The following is a 24,525-nucleotide window of genomic DNA, read 5'->3' as shown; positions in this document are numbered from 1 at the left end:
CTTAAGCCACCATCTCTAGTCAGCTCAAAATATCTTTCAATATACTTTTATAGTTCTGTTGCCTCTGTTCTATTCAGTCTTAGTTTGGACATACTGTGCCACAGCAACTTAACTGATCCTGCCTACAGGCCTGCCTCAATCTGATCTCCACTACAGCTACAGTAAACATTCCCAAACAAATCTAGTTTCATACCCCCTCTCCTGACTTAAACTAATGGTTCTTAACTGCCGTCAGGGTAGAGGCTGAACTCCCTTAGCCACTCACTCCGGCTCTACCTTCATTGCTGTACAGCTGTAGCTAGCCAAACTGAACTAGCACCATCGATGGATCATGAGCTTTCTCTCCCTTTGCAAGTTGTGAAAACTCCCATAAAAGGTATAAAATCAGTAATGGTTCATTTGAATGGTACTCATCCCTCCAACAAATTCAATTAGAAATGTAAATTGATAAATGGCCAAAAGTTGTCAAAGTGCATTCTCTGAAGGTTGAAAGAAGCACTAAGGCACAGTTCTAACGTTACCATGTTCAGCTAAAGACCTGAGGAGCTCCACATGTAGCTCCCCCCTGTCTTGTGCCCCACATATTCCAGCTGTCCTCCCTAAACTCATTTGTCTCTTAACTGCAGTGCTCTGCTTGGTACTTTCTCCCTCTGCCATGACCCAGAAAGTGCTTCCACATAGCCATGGACTTGTCTCATTTGTTTTCCTTATTGGGGATCACAGTTCTGCATTGCCTGTTACCTAATGTCTGAAAGCAGCTGTTTCACTAGTTGCTTACATGGGAGGAAAAGTTCAGTGCCATTTGTACTTGTCATAGCTGTAAGTGGGAATCCAGTTACCAAAGTATCCATTATAAGGTCCAGAAATCATTCCTTTTCTTAGATGAGACTTAAAAGAGCAGAAGGCTACATACATAGAGTATTTTGTGACATTAATACCTTGAGACATCAACCACTGTTTAATTTCTTTTTTGAGGCAGGGTCACCCAGGCTGGAGTGTAGTGGCACAATCTCAGCTCACTTGCAACCTCTACCTCCCAGGCTCAAACAATCTTCCCACAGTCTCCTAAGCAGTGGATAGCTGGGACCACAGGCCCCTGCCACCACCACACCCAGCTAATTTTTGTATTTTTTGTAGAAATGGGTTTTCACCTGCCCAGGCTGATCTTGAACTCTTGACCTCAGGCAATTCACCTGCCTCGGCCTCCCAAAGTGCTGGGATTACAGGCATGAGCCACCACAGCCCGCCTTCATTTCCTTTCTTAGCCATCTCTACATTTTGCTTAGAACAAAGACAATAGTTAATGTCACAGCAAGTGTGCAATGACTGAAAGTTCTTCCAAAATGAGAGCTTGAATACACACCGTTCCCATTCAGGAAATGGGAGAGAATTCGAGGAAAAAATAATGTAGGAAGGTTTCTGCTTACCACCCCTTCTCTCACAGCACATATCTGCCGGGGTTTGGGGGTAATAAGAGTTGGCAGTGACAATTGAGTCAGCCCTTCTAGAAGTTCAGACAGGAAAGAGTGGCCTGATGTGCACGTGTTTGGTCCGTGGTTGACAGTTTGAAAGTTAACTGGAAGAAAAAGCTGATGTGCCAATTTCTGGAAGCCATGCTGCAGACCTCCCTGTGTTAACAGAATGTGTAGGTACAGTGTCCTCAAGTAAGCAGCTACAATTTGGTGGGATCTTCTGTGCTGTGAAGCTACACTCCAGACCCTCTGAATGTCACCGATGCCACAGGAACAGATCAGAATATGAATAGTTGTGCCAACTTAGGGATCAGCCCAGACAACAAGAAAGAAGACATTAACTTTAGCCAAGCATGTATTTGAATACCAATTTCCCTCTTTCTGAATCTGGAAACAGAATTGGGACAGGAGGATAGTAAAGAAAACCAAAAATGGAATTTCTAATTTGGAACTGATGTGAATTTTGGTTTTGACTGTGAAAACGGCTCCTGAATTCTACTGTATTTACCAGAAAGACTTAGACTTGAATTACTGTCCAGAAGACAAAAAGGGAAGTTTTTTAAAGTTGTATTTGTGTAACTTTCATATTTGCAGACTGTTCTATTACATGTAGTATAAAATATTTCTGGACCATGTGGGGAAAATTTAATATTGAATCTCAAAGTTAACTGAGGTTACCTGAATTTCTGAGACTATTTTAGTGATAATTTAGCTTCTAAGAAAAGATGTTGAGGAGAGGTGGAGCAAGATGGCTGAATAAAAGCCTCCAGTGATCATCTCCCCGCAAGAACACCAAACTGAAAACTATGCACACAAAAACCTTTGTAAGAACCAAAAATCAGGTGAGCGATCACAGTACCTGGAAAGAGGTATATTGAGGAAAGAGGCATGGAAGAAGGTAGGAAAGACAGTCTTGACTGGCCTACATCACCCCTTCTCTATGCCCTGGCAGCGGCCACATGGCGCAGATAGAATCTGTGTGCCTGGCAGTGGGGGAACAGATTGCGAGACTGCGTTGGAACTCAGTGCTACTCTATCACAGTGCAAAGAAGAATTTAGCCCATGCCCATGGAGGAAACATTTATACCTAGCCAGAGATAGCTAGGTATATTGATACCTAGACACCTAGATATTTATAGCCAGAGATGAATTGTCCTTCCCAGTGGTTGGAACCTCACTTCTGGCAAGCCCTGCCACTGCAGACCAAAGTGCTCTGAGGTCCTAAATGAAAGGCAGTCTAGGCCACAAGGACTGCAATTCCTGGACAAGTCCTGGTGCTGTGCTGGGCTCTGAGCCAGTTCACTTCAGGTACACACAACCTAGTGAGACACCAGCTGGGGCAGCCAATGGAGTGTTTACGTCACCCCTCCCCCAAAACAGAAAGCACAGCTTGTGGCTTCTAGAAAGACTCCTTCCTTCAGCTGAAGAATGGTTCAACATACGCAAATCAACCAATGTGATAAATCATATCAACGGGATGAAGGACAAAAAACATGATAATTTCCATTAATGCCGAAAAAGCATTTGTTAAAATTCAACCATCCCGTGGGGTGGGGGGAGGGGGGAGGGATAGCATTAGGAGATATACCTAATGTAAATGACTAGTTAGTGGGTTCAGCACACCAACATGGCACATGTATACATATGTAACAAACCTGCACGTTGTGCAAATGTACCCTAGAACTTAAAGTATAATTAAAAAAAAAACAACCATCCCTTCATGATTTAAATAAAACCCTCAAAAAAACTGGGTATAGAAGGACATACCTCAATACAATAAAATCCATATATGACAGACCCACAGCTAGTATCATACTGAATGGGAAAGGACTTTCCTCTAAGATCTAGAACAAGACAAGGATGCCACTTTCACCATTGTTATTCAACATAACTGGAAGTCCTAGCTAGAGCAATGAGACAAGAGAAAGAAATAAAGGGCAACCAAATTGGAAAGGAAAAAGTCAAATTATCCTTGTTTGCAGATGATATAATCTTATATTTGGAAAAACCTCAAGACTCCAGCAAAAAAACTACTGGAACTGATAAATTTGGTAAAGTTGTAGGATACAAACAGACATACAAAAATCAATAGCATTTCTATGCCAGCAACAAACAATCTGAAAAAGAAATCAAGAAAGTAAGTCAATTTACAATAGCTACAAATAAAATAAAATATCTAAGAATAAACTTCACTGAAGACATGAATGATGTCTACAATAAAAACTATAAAACACTGATGCAAGAAATTGAAGAGGACACCAAAAAATGGAAAAATATTCCTGTTCTTTGACTGCAAGAATCGATATTGTTAAAATGGTCATACTACCCAAAGCAATCTACAGATTCAATGCATTCTCTATCAAAATACCAATGACATTCTTCACAGAAATAGCAAAGATAATTCTAAAATTTAAATGGAACCACAAAAGACCCAGAATAGCCAAAGTCATCCTGAGCATAAAGAACAAAACTGGAGAAATCACATTACCTGACTTCAGATTATACTGTAGAACTATAGGAACCAAAACAACATGGTACTGTTAGCAGCAGAACATACCTGAGTCACACAGCACCAAAGTATGTTACTGGCGGTGAATTCATATGAGTCTGCAACGACCTCATTTCTTGCCTCCTCAGAGGAAAGAATTTGAGGGGCATAAGGCAGAAGGAGAGACTGAGGCAAATTTTAGAGCAAGAGTGAAAGTTTTCTTAAGAAGTCTTATAACAAGGGCCAGGCCCAGTGGCTCACGCCTGTAATCCCAACACTTTAGGAGGCTCAGGCAGGTGGATCACCTGAGGTCAGGAATTTGAGACCAGCCTGGCCAACATGATGAAACCCCATCTCTACTAAAAATACAACAATTAAGGCCAGGTGTGGTGGCTCATGCCTGTAATCCCAACACTAAGAGGCCGAGGTGGGCAGATCACCTGAGGTCGGGAGTTCGAGACCAGCCTGACCAGCGTGGAGAAACTCCGTCTCTACTAAAAATACAAAATTAGCCGGGCGTGGTGGTGCACGCCCATAATCGCAGCTACTCAGAAAAGCTAAGGCAGGAGAATCGCTTGAACCCGGGAGGCAGAGGTTGCAGTGAGCTGAGATCGCGTCATTGCACTCCAGCCTGGGCAATGAGCAAAACTCCGTCTCAAAAAAAAAATACAAAAATTAGCCAGACGTGGTGGAGGTCACTTGTAGTCCCAGCTACTCAGGAGGCTGAGGCAGGAGAATTGCTTGAACCCAGGAGGCAGAGGTTGCAGACAGCCAAGATCATGCCATTGCACTCCAGCCTGGGTGACAGAGTGAGACTCCATCTCCCAAAAAATAAATAAATAAATAAATAAATAAAAGTTTTATAACAGGAATAAAAGGAAGGAAAGTACACTTGGAAGAGGGCCAAATAGGTGACTCAAGACGCAAGTGTGCGGCTTGACCTTTTGACTTGGGGTTTTATACACTGGCATACTTCTGGGGTTTTATGTTACTTCTCCTCAGTTGCCAAACTCCTGAGCTCTTATCAGGAAGCTGCTGATCACCAGTTTCAGGTGTTTTCTATTTATTAGGAGAGACTGCCTTTCCTTGGCACTGGCTGTGACCAGTTATTAGTTTAGAGAGACAGTTGACCACCTGACCATCACCTGATGGTTGCCTGACACTCCTGGTGTATTGTGGGGGATGGGGGGAGGGGCGGAGCTCTCTTCTGCCCCACTCATACCCAACTAGCTACCCACTGTAACATTACTTGCATGAAAACAGGCACATAGACTCATGGAACAGAATAGAGAAATTAAAACAGTTGAACTCATGGAGATAAAGTAATGGTTACCAAAGGCTGGCAAGGGTAGTGGTGGTGGTAGAAAAGTGGGGATGGTTAATGGGTACACAAATATTGTTAGATTGAATGAATAAGATTTAGAATTTGGTAGCACAACAGGGCAACTACAGGCAACAATAATTTACTCTACATTTAAAGAAAACTAAAAGTTTCCTAGCCAGAGCATCAGACAAGAGAAAGGGCATCAGAGTTGGTAGAGAGGAAGTCAAACTGTCACTGTCAGTGATGTGATTGCATACCTAGAAAACCCTAGGTATGCAGTAAGACTCATCCTAAAAGCTCCTAGATCTGAAAAATGAACTCAGTAAAGTTTCAAGATAGAAAATCAATGTACGCAAATCAGTAGCACTGCTATAAACCAACAACAACTCAGCTGAGACTCAAATCAAGAACTCAATCACTTTTGCAACAGCTGCAAAAATAAAATACTTAGGAATATACCCAACCAAGGAGGTGAAAGATCTCTTCAAGGAAGACTACCAAACACTGCTGAAAGAAATCATCGATGACAGAAACAAATGGAAACATATCCCATGCTCATGGATGGGTAGAATTAATATTGTGAAAATGACCATACTGCCAAAAGCAATCTATAGATTTAGTGCAATTCCCATCAAAATACTATCATCATTCTTCACAGAACTAGAAAAAACAATCCTAAAATTCGTATGGACCCAAAAAAGGCCGGCACAGCCAAAGCAAGACTAAGTGGAAAGAACAAATCTAGAGGCATCATATTACCTGACTCAAACTATACTACAAGGCTATAGTTACCAAAACAGCATGGTACTGGTATTAAAAAAAGGCATGTAGACCAATGGAACAGAATACCCAGAAATAAGGCCAAATATTTACAGCCAACTGATCTTTGACAAAGCAAACAAAAACATAAAGTGGGGAAAGGATACTGCATTCAACAAATGGTGCTGAGATAATTGGCAAGCCACACGTAGAAGAATGAAACTGGATCCTCATCTCTCACCTTATATAAAAATCAACTCAAGATGGATCAAAGACTTAAATCTAAGACCTGAGACCATAAAAATTATAAAAGATAACATCGGAAAAACTCTTCTAGATATTGGCTTAGGCAGAGTTCATGACCAAGAACCCAAAAACAAATGCAACAAAAACAAAAATAGATGGGACCTAATTAAAAACTTCTGCACAGCAGAAGAAATAATCAGCTTAGTAAACAGACAGTCCACAGAGTGGGAGAAAATATTTGCAAACTATGCATCCAACAAAGGTCTAATATCCAGAACTCAAATCAGCAAGAAAAAAAATCAAAAAGTGGGCTAAGGACATGAATAGACAATTCTCAAAAGAAGTTATACAGGCCGGGTACAGTGGCTCATGCCTGTAATCCCAGCACTTTGGGAGGGTGAGGTGGGTGGATCGCCTGAGGTCAGGAGTTCAAGACCAGCCTGGCCAACATGGTGAAACCCCATCTCTACTAAAAATACAAAAACTAGCTAGGTGTGGTTGTTGCACACCTATTATCCCAGCTACTCGGGGGACTGAGGCAGGAGAATGGCTTGAACATGGGAGGCGGAGGTTGCAGTGAGCCGAGATCGCACCACTGCACTCCAGCCTGGGCAATAGAGTGAGACTCCATCTCAAAAATAAAAAATAATAAAATAATAAAAAATTTAAAATTAAAAAGATATACAAATGGCCAAGAAACATATGAAAAATGCTCAACATCACTAATTATCAGGGAAATGCAAATTAAGACCACAGTGAGACACCACCTTACTCCTACATAAATGGCCATAATTTAAAAATCAAAAGAACAATGGATATTTGTATGGATGTGGTGAAAAGGGAACACTTTTACACTGCTGGTGGGAATGTAAACTAGTACAACTACTATGGAAAACAGTATAGAGATTCCTTAACTAAAAGTAGATCTACCATTTGATCTAGCAATCCCACTACTGGGTAGTTCCCCAGAGGAAAATAAATCATTATATGTAAAAGACACTTGCACACGTATGTTTATTGCAGCACAATTCACAACTACAGAAATACAGGACCAGCCTAAATGCCCATCAACCAAGTGGATAAAGAAAATGTAGTATATACATACTATGGAATACTACTCAGCCATAAAAAGGAATGAAATAATTGCATTTGCAGCAACCTGGGTGGAATTGGAGAACATTATTCTATGTAAAGTAACTCAGGGATGGAAAAACCAAATATTGTATGTTCTCACTTATAAGTGGGAGCTAAGCTATGAGGACGCAAAGGCATAAGAGTGATATAGTGGACTTTGGGGACTTGGGAAAAGGGTAAGAGGGAGTGAGGGATAAAAGACTACACATTGGATACAATGTACACTGCTCAGGTGTTGGGTGCACCAAAATCTCAGAAACCACAACTAAAGAACTTATTCATGTAACCAAACACCACCTGCTCCCCAAAAACGATTGAAATAAAATTTTTAAAAAAGATAACTAAAAGTGTATAATTGTATTGTTTGTAACAAAAAGAAAGAATAAATGCTTGAGGTGATGGGTGCCCCATTTATTGTGTGTGGTTATTACTCATTGCATGCCTGTATCAAATTATCTCATGTACCTCATAACTATATACACCACTATGTATACACAAAATTAAAGATTAAAAAAATAAATTTTAAGACATAGAAAAAAGATGTAAAAAGAATCTTTACTTCCTGGGAACTGACTAGAGTTGCCAAATGCCTCAATTGGCCCAGGACTATCTGTTTTCCTAAGACAGAAGAAGTGCTAAAACTGGGAAAGACCTGGGCAAACTGGGATGAATTGGTCATCCTAGGATTTATCTTAAATGGAAGCACTTTTAGGAATTTTCAAACTTTGAAATTCCATATTTCTTTCATACCTAGAAATAAATTTAAGATAAAGGTAACAAAGCAGTTGGCTATATAATCAAATGTTAAATGTTTCTCATCTTAACAGGCATAACTGTAAAACATTTTTCATGCTAACATGTAAAAAATAACCAATAAATACATTATTTTAGTTTTACATTTTTGTGTTAATATAATACATTATATGTACATTATAATATATATCTATTATATAATAAATAATCTCACATCTCAAGTTTTGTTTTTGTTTTTTTTTGAGATAGAGTCTCACTCTGTCACCAGGCTGGAGTGCAATGGCGCCATCTCGGCTCACTGCAATCTCCATCTCTCCCAGGTTCAAGCAATTCTCCTGCCTCAGCCTCCCAAGTAGCTGGGATTGTAGGCACACGCCACCATACCCAGCTAATTTTTGTATTTTTAATAGAGACGGGGTTTCACCATGTTGGCCAGGATGGTCTCGATCTCTTGACCTGGTGATCTGCCCACCTCAGCCTCCAAAAGTGCTGGGATTACAGGCGTGAGCCACCGCGCCAGGCCAAGAATCTTATTTTTTTAAATATATGTATTTAAATATATATAATATATAAGAATATATACATATTTAAATATTTAAGAATATGTACATATTTAAATATTTAAGAATAAGTATATATATTACACTATATATTATTTATATATTTAACTATATAGTTTATAGATTATATTATCTAGTATATAATCATACATAGTTCTTATATATGATTATTAACTTTTAACATGTAAAATATATATTTTAAAAGTTAAGAATCATATATATATAATTATATATATAAAGTTAAGAATCTTGAGATGTGAGATTACCCTGGATCATCCAGGCAGGGTCAATCTAATCATATGAGTCCTTAAAAGTGGAAGAGGGAGGTAGAAGGAGTCAGGGAGATGAGACAAAAGAATAGACAAGAGACTCAGAGGAGAGACACTTGATCCACTGTTGCTGGCTTTGAAAATGGATGGAGGCCATGAGCCAAGGAATGCAATCAGCCACCAGAAACTCAGCTGTCAACCGTCAAGGAAACAGGGAACTGAATCCTACAACTACAAGGAACTGAATTCTGTCAACATCCAAATGAACAAGGAAACAGATCCTTCCCTAGAGCATCCAAAAAGGAATGCAGGCCTGTCAACACTTTGATTTTGGCCCAGTGAGACCCATGTCAGATTTTTGACCTACAGAACTGTAAGATTATAAATCTGTGTTAAGCCACTAAGTTTGTGGTGACTTATTATGACTGCAATGGAAAACTAACACAATATATACAATATATAAATTCAGTCTTTCATTTATAAGGTATAGGGGGAAAAGTAGGGGTGGAAAGGTAGAAGAGGAAAAAAATTAATTTTATGAAATATCAAAATTCTTAGAAAATCTTAAAAATGCTTTATGCACGTTTTAGAATCATGAAACGAAAAAACAGCATCACTATATTCTGTAGTTGGCCTGGGAAAAGACAAATAGGTTAGAAACCAGTGGCAGCAACAGAAGGGAGGTAGATGGCCAGAGTAAGAAGTTTGTTTACACAAGGCTACTGCTTTTATTGTATACCTTCAAAGATATTACTTTGCCCATTACCTATTCTTTCTGAAGCCAAAAACTGAGAAAGGTAGGGGAAGAGGATGGAAAAGGAAAATCCCCACCCTTAACACTCACTACGTTCATTATAGAAAGATGTTTCTTGTTAAGGCCCCCAAGGACAATCCTGGAATTATTTTAACAAGTCTTTGTGTACACAGACTATGTATAATCAAAATCTATGGAACTGCCTATAGGTTTTCTTCTTTTAAAAAAGTGCTGTTGGGCCGGGCGCTGTGGCTCACACCTGTAATCCCAGCACTTTGGGAGGCCGAGACTGGCGGATCACGAGGTCAGGAGACCGAGACCATCCTGGCTAACACGGTGAAACCCAGTCTCTACTAAAAATACAAAAAAAAAACAAACAAACAAACAAAAAAAACAAAACAATTAGCCGGGCGTGGTGGCAGGCGCCTGTAGTCCCAACTACTCGGGAGGCTGAGGCAGGAGAATGGCGTGAACCCGGGAGGCGGAGCTTGCAGTGAGCTGAGGTCGCGCCACTGCACTCCAGGCTGAGCGATAGAGCCAGACTCCATCTCACAAAAAAAAAAAAAAAAAAAAAAAAAAAAATCAACTCTCAGCCTCAAGAGATTGTTTATGGCAATTCAGCGTAACCTTTGTTAGGTTACAGATAATATGAAGTAAAAGTCAAAAGTTTAAGTATTTAAGCCTGAATGCTTAAATTTCTTTTTATATTCTTAAGTCAACATAAGCTCTGCTTTGGGAAAAGACCATTCGTTGTTTCTTAGAAAATCAACTCTCTATTTTAGAGGCCACATGACCATCCAATGTAAAGATTATATTTCTCATTTGCAGCTAAGCGTAGCCACATAATAACATTCTAGGTAGAAGCATGAAAGTCAAAATAATGTGTGCAACTTTGAAGAAAGGTTCTTTCCCTTCTGCTTGGCTGAAAACCAGGCATGAAAGCTTGATTACCAATTGCTGTCTTGGATCGTATGGTGATTTTTCATGGAAATCTTACAATCGTGAAACAATATAGAAGAAACCTGAATTTCTGACAACGCAAAACACCTACCTACCTACATACCTACCTACCAGCCCTACGCTGAGTTCCCACAAGGAACATCTATTAGCCCTATTCTCTGCAAGTCTTGACTATGAGGGAGAAATACATTTCTGTATTGTTTACCTCTCTTATTTTGGATTTCCTTGTTTCTTGCTGTTGAATCTATCCTATTTTTTTCTTTTTTTCACTTTTCTCTTCTAAAATGTATACCTACAAGAATGAGCTTAAAGAACCTATCTTAATATATGACATATTATCTTATCCTGGTTACTGTGAATTAGTGATAAATTAAATTTTGTCTCGTCTATATGGAACACCTAATGCTTTTTATTGGAGGAGTATTAGAAAACAATATTTAAAACCATATTTGTTTCTGGATTAAATAGTGATGACTGTACTATATACTAAAAATATACTAATATCATTGAATTGTACACTTTGTAATGTGTGAATTTTATGGCATGTGAATTATATCTTAATAAAGCTGTTATTTTAAAAATATGTAAAATGAATCATTCAGTGAAAGCATGATATTTAAATATTTTTTAATTAAGCTTTGAATTGAAACTACCATTTCAGTGGGATATGAGAATCATGTATTAAACAAATTTGTGAAATATAAAACTTTAACATCAATTCAGACGCTTTAACTTGTGACTATTCTGATATCCCCCTTGACGTTTGCTTCTATCTTATTATTATTCATTTCCAGATTCAGATTTTGCATTACTTTGAAGAGCATTTTATCATCTTTTTTATCTCCTGAAGAAGCCCTTTTGTTGAGAGCTTCTTCTGCTATGATAAAAAACTGTTCCGTTGGTTGAAGAATGCTTACTCCATAGCCTTTGTTGCTATAAATATGATTATTAGTCATCTTCAATTTGGGTGCTGGAAGAACCTATTAAATTATTTGAGGAAATTAGTTTTTCAATGATTTTATTTAAAAAATGAAGTAATGAACATATAAAAATTAGCTTAGACTTTATTCTTGGATTAACAGATTTTTTAAAACAACCAAGACTCTCAATTTTGAACAAGTGTTAAGTACTGTTTTCATGACACCAACTAACATAATATTAACTACAAAAAATATTTAATAAGAATTTTTTTTTTTGAGATGGAGTCTTGCTTTGTTGCCCAGGCTGGAGTGCAATGACACAGTCTTGGCTCACTGCAATGTCCGCCTCCCGGTTCAAGTGATTCTCCTGCCTCAGCCACTCAAGTCGCTGGGACTACAAGGCGCGTGCCACCACACCCGGCTAATTTTTGTATTTTTAGTAGAGACGGGGTTTCAATAATTTGGCCAGGCTGGTCTCGAGCTCCTGACCTCGTGATCCACCCGCCTTGGCTTCCCAAAGCGCTGGAATTACACGCGTGAGCCACCGTGCCCAGCCAATAACAAAATATTAAATGAGCCAGGTGCGGTGGCTCATGCCCTGTAATCCCAGCTCTTAAGAAGGCAGAGGCAGAAGGATAGCTTGAGCCCAGGAGTTCGAGACCTGCCTGGGCAATATAGCAAGACCCTATTCTCCACAAAAAGAAAAAGAAAAAAAAATAAGTGTAAGAAAATATTTAATGAAGTTTTCAATTTACTTTTATCAGTTATTGATAAAAACAACTAATTCTGTATGGCAATACAACCCATGAAGCCGATCTCTTATAACATAATAAACATGAAAATAAGTAATTTCAAATAATATGTGATTTGGAGAAAATAAGGTAATGTGATAGCATGACTGGGTGGGGAGAGGTTACCACTTGAGTGTTCTTTACATTAAAGGCTTCTTTGAAGAGGGACAACCACATTCAGATAGTAATAAGATCTATAGAAAGAGTGTTTCAGGTCAGGCATGGTGGCTCACACCTGTAATCCCAGCACTTTGGGAGGCAGAGGCGGGCGGATCACCTGAGGTCAGTAGTTCGAGACCAGCCTGACCAACATGGAGAAACCCCGTCTCTACTAAAAATACAAAATTAGCTGGGCGTGGTGGCGCATGCCTGTAATCCCAGCTACCTAGAAGGCTGAGGCAGGAAAATCGCTTGAACCTGGGAGGCAGACATTGCGGTGAGCTGAGATCGTGCCATTACACTCCAGCCTGGGCAACAAGAGCAAAACTCCATCTCAAAAAAGAAAAAAAAGAGTGCTTCAGGTGAAGGTAACAGCCAGAACAAGGTTAATAATTTCTGGGAACACAAACAAAGCCAGTGTGGCTCGAATATAATGTATAAGAAGAAGATTGGAAGGAGATTACGTTGGAGAAAGCAGGGGCCAGATCTTGTCAGATTTTATAAACCATGTTTATCAAATTTTAACGTATGTATATATCATCTGGGGAGCTTGTTAAAGACCACATTTTGTTTAATAGGTCTGGCGTGAGGCTCAAAATTCTCCACTTCTAACAAACTACCAGGTGATGCCAGTGCTGCTGGTCCATGGCTCACACTTTGAGTATCAGGAATATGATTCTTAAAGTGTGAGTTAAACCAGCAGTATCAGCATCACCTAGGAAATTACTAAAACAAATTCTCAGGATTTACGCTAGGCCTACTGAATCAGAAAGCAGAGTGGGCCTCTGCAAGAATGATTCTGATGCATGCTAACATTCAAGGACCACTGAAAAATTGAAAAATATTTAAGAACAGAAAAAACGTTTTAAGATAAATCAAAGATTTTAAAACTGCTCCTATTTACCATTTGTACCTTCTTTTCTTTTCTTTTCTTTTTTCTTTCTTTTTTTTTTTTTTTTTTTTTTTGAGACAGAGTCTCAATCTGTCACCCAGGCTGGAGTGCAGTGGTGCACTGCAACGTCCACCTCTCGAGTTCAAGTGATTCTCCTGCCTCAGCCTACTGAATAGCTGGGACTACAGGCATGTGCCACCACGGTTGGCTAATTTTTTTTGTATTTTTAGTAGAGATGGGGTTTCACCATGTTAGCCAGGATGGTCTCAATCTCTTGACCTCGTGATCTGCTCACCTCGGCCTCCCAAAGTGCTGGGATTACAGGTGTGAGCCACTGTGCCTGGCCTTGTACCTTATTTTCAACCAATTATCTGACTTAGTGTCCAGAATCATACAGAGAGTGGGAGGCTACTAGTAATATATAATACAATTCCTTCCCTTAGATAATTTGTAATCTATTTGAGGAGACAAAATGTACATTCATAAAACAAAGAGTTAGAATGTTCTAGAAAAAACTTCACTAACATAAAAGTTCATTAACTACACAAGCCTAGAGAGGGACTTAGAAAGACAAGATTTATAGAAGCAGAAAGGATGGAAGACATTTCACCTAGAAATTATTGCTATTAATGTTTTAATTGGTTAGCTTAAATCATTTAACACAACTTTGAAAGTAAGACTTCAAATGCTTCTTAATATATTATTATTCTTAATTTGCTTTACTTTGTAATTTGAAATACCAAAATGTATTACAGATCTGATCAAAGAAAACTCTAAAATGTCTTTAAGAGAAAAATCTATCCCATTTCTCATATTCAAGGTTATTTGCAAAGAGTTTAAGTACAAATTATTAAATTATAAGGCTAAACTTATTTCCCAGCAGCCATCATTTAACCATATTTTATTACTTGTACTATTCTTTTCCAAATCAATGATAATATTTAGACTGCCTTTTAAGACTAAAACTAATATTTTAGTACTTATAATTACTTACAATTCTTATAACAATGCTACATCAAGAAATAAGAGAATACCTTCATATTAACTCCACCTAAGGTGCTTTTTGAACTGTCACTTGTTCTGAGGTTATTACAGTGATGAATTTCATTTCTTTCCAAAATAGCTATGCTTCCAGGATACAGTTCAACACCAGCACCCTGTAAATTAAAAGCAAATAAAACTATCTACAAAATATATACACAAACCTCTCTCCAAAATCTTTAGACTTGAAAATCGTAATTCTGTATTACCACTATAAACATTGAGTTACGTGCAAATACGTGATCATGCATGCAACTGTTAATTGTAAAGATAATATTTAAAAATATTGAAAATTTAAATATCTGTTAGAGAATCATTAGACTTAGAAGGTTGAGGTCATATAATCCATTATCTTACTCTTCTACCCAAATGATTCTCTAGAAAGGAGTCCACTCTTTAAGCAATTGTTTCAATAGTTATAAAAATTTATATCTACTGTAAATCCCACTTAATGCCACTAAAGTATATTTCCTCATTTTAGTGGAAATTTTAAAAATTCTTTAAAAAGATGCTCTTATTTTTCTACTTCCTTTAATCCTTTTTCCCATTCAATTCTCCAGTCCTTCAATGATCTTTGTGATTGTTATCTAAAGACTCAAGCTCTTAATGTTTAATTATTTATTTATTTATTGTTAAAGACAAGGTCTTTCTGTGTTGCCCAGGCTGGTCTCAAACTTCAGCTCAAGTGATCCTCCCGTCTCAGCTCCTAAAGTGCTGGGATTACAGGAGTGAACCACTGTGCTTGGCCTCAAGTTTTTTATGTCCCGATTATTCAGAAGCTGTTAGAACTAATCACAACACCTAACAGCAACATCTGATAACTTACATGTCTTATTTCTTTAAACTATCAAATGACTGACTCATGATTTATGTTATAGCCACTCTTTTCCAGATTTTAAAAAGTCACCCTTATAAAACAAAGCTAAATATTCTTTACTTTGGACCTAGCATTTCATTTTTCCTAAATGTACTATGACACTCCAGTACTCATTTTGTTGATGTCTACCAGTTACTAAGTTTAATTAGAATTCCACTAAAAGATGAAGAAATTGCTACCCTTTATTTGTATATTAAGATCACTCAAAGCTGTTATCTATAGTCATATAAGGCCATACTTTTTAAAGAATGAAATACCTGGGCGCCAGTTATTTCACTGTCTGTAATTGTCAAAGCAGCCCCTGTAAGAACACACACTCCTGTTCCTTCACATTTTAATATGCAGTTTTCTAGAGTCATGTGACCAGACTCCACCACCACGATACCATCAACCGTCCCTTGTTGTATCAAAGATAGATGCATTAGTTTCACATTGTCAGCTTTGGACACCACAAAACTGTCACGAGAAGGTTCAGAAGTAATCATAATTTCCTCTCTCTTTCCAACTCCTGATTCATAGGGATAAAAATACATTAAATCAGTAATCTCCCATTTTAAGGCCCTTTATTGTCATTCAACAATACTGCTGTTACTAAAGTTTTTCCCTGTGTGCGTGTGTGTGTGTGTGTGCGCGTGCGCATTTTTAGAGCTGGTTCTCGCTATGTTGCCCAGGCTAGTCTCGAACTCCTGGGCTCAAGTGATCCTCCTGCCTCACCTCCTGAGTAAGTTGGGACTACAGGTGCATAGCACAGTGCCCAGCTTCACATATTTTTAACACCAATAATATATAGTACATACATAACTATAGTGTAATCTTTTTCTTTTTTTTGAGACAGTCTTGCTCTTTCACCCAGGCTGGAGTGCAGTGGCTTGATTATGGCTCACTGCAACCTGGGCTCAAGTGATTTTCCCACCTCAGGCTCCCAAGTAACTGGGACTACAGGTGTGTGCCACCACATCCAGCTAACTTTTGAATTTTTTGTAGAGATGGGGTTTCACTATGTTGCCCAGACTGCTCTCAAACTCCAGGACTCTAGCAATCCACCTGCCTCAGCCTTCCAAAGTGCTGGGATTACAGGCGTGAGGCACCATATCCAGCTTTTGTTGTTGTTGTTGTTGTTGGTTAGACAATGAGAATACTCTTACTTCAACGTCAAAAAGAGAGAAAGTTTCTAAATATGTTCAGGACCTAAAATAAATTTAGTAAATTCTGCTTTTCTACTTCTGTTTTGGTGAGTTAGCATGTGATATTAGCTTTTTTGAGAAAATGATGAGCATATTTTAACATAGCTTTACATCTGGGTTTTCCTTAGTAAAGTGATGTGAAAAGCAGTAAAGATAGATAAGAAAAAAGTGCTTTGGGTAAAAAATATAAATGGAGCTATAGAAAATATGAAGAACATGTCTTAATTATAAAATGAACATAAAGGATTTTTGTAAAACATAAATTCTATTGTAATTTCCAATAATTCCATTAAGCATGTTTAGAATACACAATTTGTCCAGTATACATTGCTGTAAAAAAAACTACAAAGGATGCCCTGCTAACCCTTTATAATGATGTCATCTGTCAACAAAGCAAGATTTGCAGCTTGATATTCTCCTGGAAAAATTATTACTGTATCTCCACTATAACAATTATCCAAAGCCAAATCCAAATCATCATGCTGTTGGAGAAGTGTGTCTGAAGATAAATCTTTTATCTAAAAAGAAATAAAACACTTGCGCTTTCAATAATAGGTTAAACTGAAACATGTCATTTTAATCAGTTACTTACTGGACAAGTACTTTTCCCAAAAGACTTATCATTTATTAAAGACTAGCATTTATTAAATGCTCAAAGTATCAGTTCATCGATTAATGTTGAAATAAAATTTTTCTTTACAATCGTTCATCATTTTATAACTATTAAATACTGGGTATTAGCTATGTGCCATATTTTGAACTTTACATATTACCTCCTTAAGCCTTGCAACAGTTCCTTGACGTATTATTATTATTATTTTGAGACGGAGTTTCGCTCTGTCGCCCAGGCTGGAGGGCAATGCTGCGATCTCAGCTCTGTCGCACAGGCTGGAGGGCAATGCTGCGATCTCGGCTCACTGCAACCCCTGCCTCCCGGATTCAAGCGATTCTCCTGCCTCAGCCTCCTGAGTAGCTGGGATTACAGGCGCACACCACCACGTCTGGCTAATTTTTTGTATTTTTAGTAGAGACGGGGTTTCTCCATGTTGGCCAGGCTGCTCTTAAACTCCTGACCTCAGGTAATCCGCCCACCTCGACCTCCCAAACTGCTGGGATTACAGGCATAAGCCACCGCGCCCGGCAACGTAAGTATTATTACCCCCGCTATAAGGTTAAGGAAATTGAACCTTGGCAAGATTAAATGAATTGTCAAAATTAGTAGTGAAGCCAAGCTTTAGATACAGTTCAATATGACACCAGATCTCATGCTCTTCCCTATGTATCATTTTGTTTTCTTTAACTCAAAATGACCCTCCAGTTTTAGTAAATGAACAAAATTCCTTTTTTTTTTTTCCGAGATCGAATTTCACGCTTGTCACCCAGGTTGGTGTGCAATGGCACGATCTCAGCTCACTGCAACCTCTGCCTCCCAGGTTCAACCAATTCTCCCACCTCAGCCTCCCGAGTAGTTGGGATTACAGGCGTCTGCCACCACACCCAACTAACTTTTGTATTTTTAGTAGAGACAGGGTTTCGCCATGTTAGCCAGGTTGGTCTCGAACTCCTGACCTCAGGTGATCCACCTGCCTCGGCCTCCCAAAGTGCATGAGCCACCATGCCCGGCCCCCAAATAAACAAAATTATACTTATCAAAGATTCTAAAATATGCATTGGGAGTAGAAAAGAGGAGATAAATTTGTTATTAGTGTCGTAAAGACTGGAGGGCTTTATTTATTTATTTTGAGACAGGGTCTCATTCTCTCGCCCAGGCTGGAGTGCAGTGGCACGATCATGGCTCACTGCAGCCTAAACCTCCCAGGCTCAAGTGATCCTCCCACCTCAGCCTCCTGAGTAGCTGGGACTAGAGGCACACATTGCCATGCCTGGGTAATTTTTGTATTTTTTGTAGAGGTGGGGTTTCTCTATATTGCCCAGGCTGGTCTCAAACTCCTCAGCTCAAGTGATCACCCACCTCAGCCTCCCAGAGTGCTGGGATTACAGGTAGGAGCCATCATGCCCAGCAGTGTGAAGGACTTTTAATATAAAATATAAATCCTGGCCGGGCACAGTGACTCACACCTGTAATCCCAGCACTTTGGGAGGCCAAGGTGGGTGGATCACTTGAGGTCAGGAGTTCGAGACCAGCCTGACCAACATGGTGAAACCCCGTCTCTACTAAAAATATAAAAATTAGCCAGGCATGGTGGTACATGCCTGTAATCCCAGCTACTAGGGAGGTGGAGGCAGGAGAATCGCTTGAACCCGGGAGGCAGAGTTTGCAGTAAGCGGAGATGGTGCCATTGCACTCCAGCCTGGGCAACAAGAGCGAAACTGTCTCAAAAAAAAAAAAAAGTAAATAAATAATAAATCCAAATATAAAATTTGGAAATATATTCTGAAAAAATGCCTATCATTCTTTGATCCCAATGAGAATGGCATTATCATGCATATATCTTTCTTCTTCTTCTTCTTCTTCTTCTTCTTATTATTATTATTATTATTACTATTTTGAGATGGAGTCTTGCTCTGTCGCCCAGGCTGGAGTGCAGTGGCACAGTCTTGGCTCACTGCAACCTCCCGGGTTCAAGTGATTCTCCTGCCTCAGCCTCCCAAGTAGCTGGGACTATAGGTGTGTGCCACTGCACCCGGCTAATTTTTGTATTTTTAGTGGAGACGGGGTTTCACCATGTTGGCCAGGCTGGTCTCGAACTCCTGACCTCAAGTGATCCACCCGCCTTGGTCTCCCAAAGTGCTGGGATTACAGGCGTGAGCCACTGCACCCAGCCTTTTTTTATTATAAAAGTGATACTTGTTATAAAAACATGGAAAAGAAAGCATAACAAAAATTGAAAAATTAACATGTAAATTCTTAAAGAAAACCTTCATTTATATAGATATTTCCTTCTAGTATATTTCCCATGCATATATTCATTTATTCATATGCCAATCAATCATACCATATATTGTATATACTTTTGAATTGTGATTTTGTCATTATATCACCTTCCCCATGTCTTTAAATAATTTTTCAAAGCCTATTTTTTTAATGATTAAAGTTTCAACTTATTTTAGATACGGGGGTGCATGTGCAGGGTTTACTATGTTCGTTTATTGCATCCAGGTATTGAGCATAGTACCCGATAGGTAGTTTTTCAACAAACATCCCCTCCCTTCTTCCTCCTGCACCAGTAGTTAGCAGTGTCTATTGTTCTCATGTTTGTGTCCATGTGTGCTTAGTGTTTAGCTCCTGCTTGTAAGTGAGAACATGCAGTATTTGGTTTTCTGTTCCTGCATTAATTCACTTAGGATAACGGCCTTCAGGTGCATCCACGCCATGGCAAAGGACATGATTTCATTCTTTTTATGGCTGCATAGTATTCCATGGTGTACATGTACCACATTTACATTATTCAATCCACCATCAATGGGCACCTCGGTTGATTCTCTGTCTTTGCTATTATGAATAGCACATCAAAGCCTAACTTTTAACAATTACATACTAATGTATCAAACAGATATATTACAACTCATGTTATGAATTTCTCACTCTTATTTGGATGGTTTATGAGTTTTCAACATTATGAAAATACTATAACAGATCCTTATGTATATCTCTAGTTATTTCTTTAGGAAACATTACTAGACAGGAAATTGCTGAATCAAAAGGTATAAACATTTTAAGACTCTTGGATATACTTTGCCAAATTCCTCTCCAGAAAAGCTTAATCAATTAAAACTTGGGTTAAGAATGCTCGTTTTGTCATAAACAAAACAACATGGGATTTTTAAAAAATTTGTACAATATTTGCCATTTTAACGGACAAAAGTCCTCCTCACCTCATTTTCATTTCCATTTATTTGATAAGTGAGAGTGAACACTTTTTCCAGATATATGTAAAATTCCTATAAACCTTACTAAATCAGCAACCTACAAACTCATTTGTGCAGGTATTACATACATTGGAAGCAGATAGCACAAGACTACTTCTGTAAATAAATAATTTGTAAGAACTCTGAAACCCTCCTCACTTATATTTTTTTTATTCACTGAAATAAGAAACACAGGAGAGAGAAAAAAGTGTGATAGAGGAAGACGATGAGTTTAATTTTGGTGCCAATAAATTTGAAGTGCCAGTGGAGTCACTAGATAGAGGTATCCAGCAGACTATGGATATAAGGGTGTAGAATATAGGACCTGACTAGACATAAGGTCATAGAATTATTTACTTATATGATAATTTGAGCACAGGAATGGATGAAATTGGCTACAAGAATGCGTAAAGAGGGAAAGATAGCAACCTAGAACAGAACACTGAGGAATATTTAACAAACTGGCAGAAACACAAGATCTCACAAAGAATATTGAAAAGTAGGCAAAGAGGGGGTAGAAAAAAATCAGGAGACTAGGATGTCATGGAAGGAGGAAGTACAGTTGACCCTTGAACAACATGGGTTTGAACTGCATAGACCCACTTATACACAGATTTTTTTCAACCAAACACAGATCAAAATACAGTATTTGCAGGATGAAAATCTGAGTATATGGAGAGCAGACTTTGAATTTTGTATATATGGGTTCTGCAGGGTTGACAGCAGGACTTGAGTACACACGGATTTGGATACATGCCAAGTGTCTTTGGACTAATCTCTGTGTATACTGAGGGACAAATGTAGTTGGTAGTGTCAAATGCTGCTCAAAGATTAACAAGATGGTAATCTCTGAGTTGTACCTACTGCAATTGGCCAGAGGGAGATTCTACATGACCACAACAGCATTTTCAGTGATATTCTGGAGACAGAAGCCGGATCACAGTGAGTAGAGGAATAAATACGAAGAAGTGGAAATAAATGCAGATAAATATTTCAAGTAGTTTTTCTCTGCAAGGTAAGAAAAGAGATGTGGTGTTTAGGGTAGATATTGTTTTGCTATTTAAAATAGAACAGAATTGAACATATCTCACTGCATTCAGGAAGGAGAGAGTAGAGAGGAGAGGTTAAAGACACAAGGAAGAGATGACAGCACAGAAATGGTGAAGTAATGGCTCTTCCACTGAAGCAAACATTAAGTTGGCAAAAACTATGGAATCAACTTTTGGGAGCTCTAGAACCTAAATCAAACACAGCAACAAAGGAAATGCTTAATGAAGTGGCTGCTAAAATTCAGTAAACAAGTGTGGCATTTTTTTGCTTACCCACCTACCATCCCCCAATCCCCTGCTCTGCAGCAGCAATGGAAATGGCAGCCCACATTCCTGGTGTAGCTTGCTGGTGCCAGCAGGCCACCAGGTGGTAGGGTGCAATATAGGCTTTGTTCTCAAAATACTATGGTTGTAAATTCTGACCTATCTGGTAGTTCTCTGACAGACTGGCAAAGAAAGATGATTTTTTTTTCACCCCTCAGGTTGGAGTGGCTTTCCCTTTGCCCCATAGATGCCTAGCGCAAAGAACACAGAAAGAGACAAGCAAGATTCCTTAGACGAGGGGCTGAGGAGAAAGATTTTTGGAGGAATAAGGGCTTGAAAGGAATCAGGGCTTCCCATATACCAGGAAATCAATAGTGAAATGCACATGCACTGCAGGGTTAGACGTATGCTCAGAAGATACCCAAGAAGAACCTAGGCTTGCACCTTTGGCTGCTCTTTGGGCCTTGTGCAAACAGGAAGCAAAAGCTAATACAAAGTTTTAGGCAGCCTGGCTTAGCTTTGAAGGAGTGCCTCAGCTCAGAGACAATCTGCAAACACTGGGAGAGTTTTTGTTTTTGTTTTTCTCTAGTTATTTATCTATTTTTTTGTTGTTGTGTTTTTTTTTTGAGATGGATCCAGGCTCTGTCGCCCAGGCTGAAGTGCAGTGGGACAATCTTGGCTCACTGCAGCCTCTTCCTCCTGGGTTCAAGTGATTATCCTGCCTCAGCCTCCCAACTAGCTGGGATTACAGGTGTGCACCACTATGCCCAGCTAATTTCTGTATTTTTAGTAGAGGTGGGGTTTCACCATGTTGGCCAGGCTGGTCTCAAACTCTTGGCCTCAAGTGATCTGCCTGCCTCAGCCTCCCGAAGTGCTGGGATTACAGGTGTAAGCCACTGCACCTGGCCTTGTTTTTTCTTTTTAGCTGAGCCATTTAAGGAAATCTCTGTTAGATCACTCACTATCTACTGAGATAACACAACAAAGACTTCAAGTGCCACAAAGAAAAGGAATACAGCCTTTGCAAATTAGTTTAGAAAAGTCATTAAACAAACATATAGCTGCAGTCATAAACAACCGAAACAAACCCTGGGGAGGAGTAGAATCCAATTTCCAGAGTTACCATATTATAATATCTAAAATGTCCAGCTTTCAACAAAAAAATTGCAAGGCATACAAAAAAAATAAGATACCATGACCCATTCACAGGAAAAATAAATTGACAGAAACTATCCCTGAGGAAGCCCAGATAAGACTTTGGACTTACCAGACAAAGACTTTAACTCTACTGTTTTAAATGTGCACAAAGAGCTAAAGGAAACAATAGAGAACTAGAAGCAACCAGGAGAACAATGTCTGAACAAATAAAGAATATCAATAAAAATATAAACAAAATAGAAATTCTGTAGTTGAAAAGTGTGATAGCTGAAGTGAAAAATTCACTAGAAGGGTTCAACAGCAGATTTGAGCAAGCAGAAAAAATAATCAGCAATCTTGATGAAAGCACAATAGAAATTATCCAGCCTGAGATCAGAAAGAAAAGAACTATAGAAAAAAATGAACAGCATCAAAGGGACCAGTGGGATATTATGAAGCATATAAATATACTTATTAGGAAGTGTCAGAAGAAGAGGAAAGAGAGAAAAGGGTGTGTTGTTACTTTGTATGTATATATGGGTTTTCATTCACACCTCCTGACTCATAACTTCCACAGTCCTTATTACAGCTTTTTGTTATAATGTTGGGTGCTTTAGGCCTCATGAAACAGAATCTCCCTAACCTTCTCTTGCTCTCCTTTCACCTGCCCCAGGGCAGGACCCTAATATTCCTGTGCTTTTCTGATTGTGGGTCATAAGACCCTCATTCCAAACCAGATTCCGCCAGGCACGGTGGCTCATGCCTGTACTCCCAGCTCTTAGGGAGGCAGAGGTGGGAGCATAGCTTGAGCCCAGGAGTTTGAGACCTGCCTGGGCAATATAGCAAGACCCTGTTATCCACAAAAAAGAAAAAAAGAGACAAAACATAAATAAATAAACTGGGTTCCACCCCATAACTTGAGGCCAATCATGTTTTAACACAGTTGTCCAAAGAAACCTAAGAGGACTAGGTTCAGAGAGCCTTCAGAAAGCTGACCTCATAACATTTCCTGGAGGATGATATACCTGGAGGAGGGCATGGGAGCTCTGTGTACTTTCCCTGATACCTTCCCCTACACATCTTTTCATCTGTATCCTTTGTAATATCGATTTTTTTTTTTTTTGAGACACAGTCTCACTCTGTCACCCAGACTGCAGTGCAGTGGCGCAATCTCGGTTCATTGCAACCTCTGCCTCCTGGGTTCAAGTGATTCTCCTGCCTCAGCCTCCCAAGTAGCTGAGATTACAGGTGTGCACCACCACACCCAGCAAATTTTTGTATTTTTAGTAGAGACGGGTTTTTGCCATGTTGGCCAGGCTGGTCTCAAACTCCTGATCTCAAGTGATCCACCTGCCTCGGCCTCCCAAAGTGCTGGGATTACAGGCATGAGCCACTGTGCTTGACTGTAATATCCTTTATAATAAACTGGTAAACATAGGCCAGGCACTGTGGCTCATGCCTGTAATCCCAGCACTTTGGGAGGCTGAGGTGGGTGGATCACAAGGTCAGGAGTTCAAGACCAGACTGACCAATATGGTGAAACCCCTTCTCTACTAAAAATACAAAAATTAGCTGGGTGTGGTGGTGTGCGCCTGTAATCCCAGCTACTCAGGAGGCTGAGG

The 24,525-nt window shown here is 39.1% G+C and overlaps 1 protein-coding gene across 1 annotated transcript in view; it reads right to left on the bottom strand.

The window, feature by feature from the left end:
• Nucleotides 1-11,325: 11,325 nt before the first annotated feature.
• Nucleotides 11,326-24,525, bottom strand: part of SHCBP1L (SHC binding and spindle associated 1 like) — a 53,738-nt gene continuing 40,538 nt past the window's right edge. The window contains exons 7-10 of the mRNA XM_014341688.5: nt 16,948-17,101; nt 15,657-15,907; nt 14,516-14,638; nt 11,326-11,699 (exon numbers count right to left, since the gene is read on the bottom strand). Coding sequence (XP_014197174.4) covers nt 11,448-11,699; nt 14,516-14,638; nt 15,657-15,907; nt 16,948-17,101 — 780 coding nt within the window. The 3' untranslated portion in view covers nt 11,326-11,447. The remainder of the gene's footprint in view (nt 11,700-14,515; nt 14,639-15,656; nt 15,908-16,947; nt 17,102-24,525) is intronic.

Source organism: Pan paniscus, chromosome 1 (genome assembly GCF_029289425.2).
Source record: "Pan paniscus chromosome 1, NHGRI_mPanPan1-v2.0_pri, whole genome shotgun sequence".
NCBI lineage: Eukaryota > Metazoa > Chordata > Mammalia > Primates > Hominidae > Pan > Pan paniscus.
Note: the sequence above shows the minus strand (reverse complement) of the source record. Positions and strands in the feature narration are given on the sequence as shown.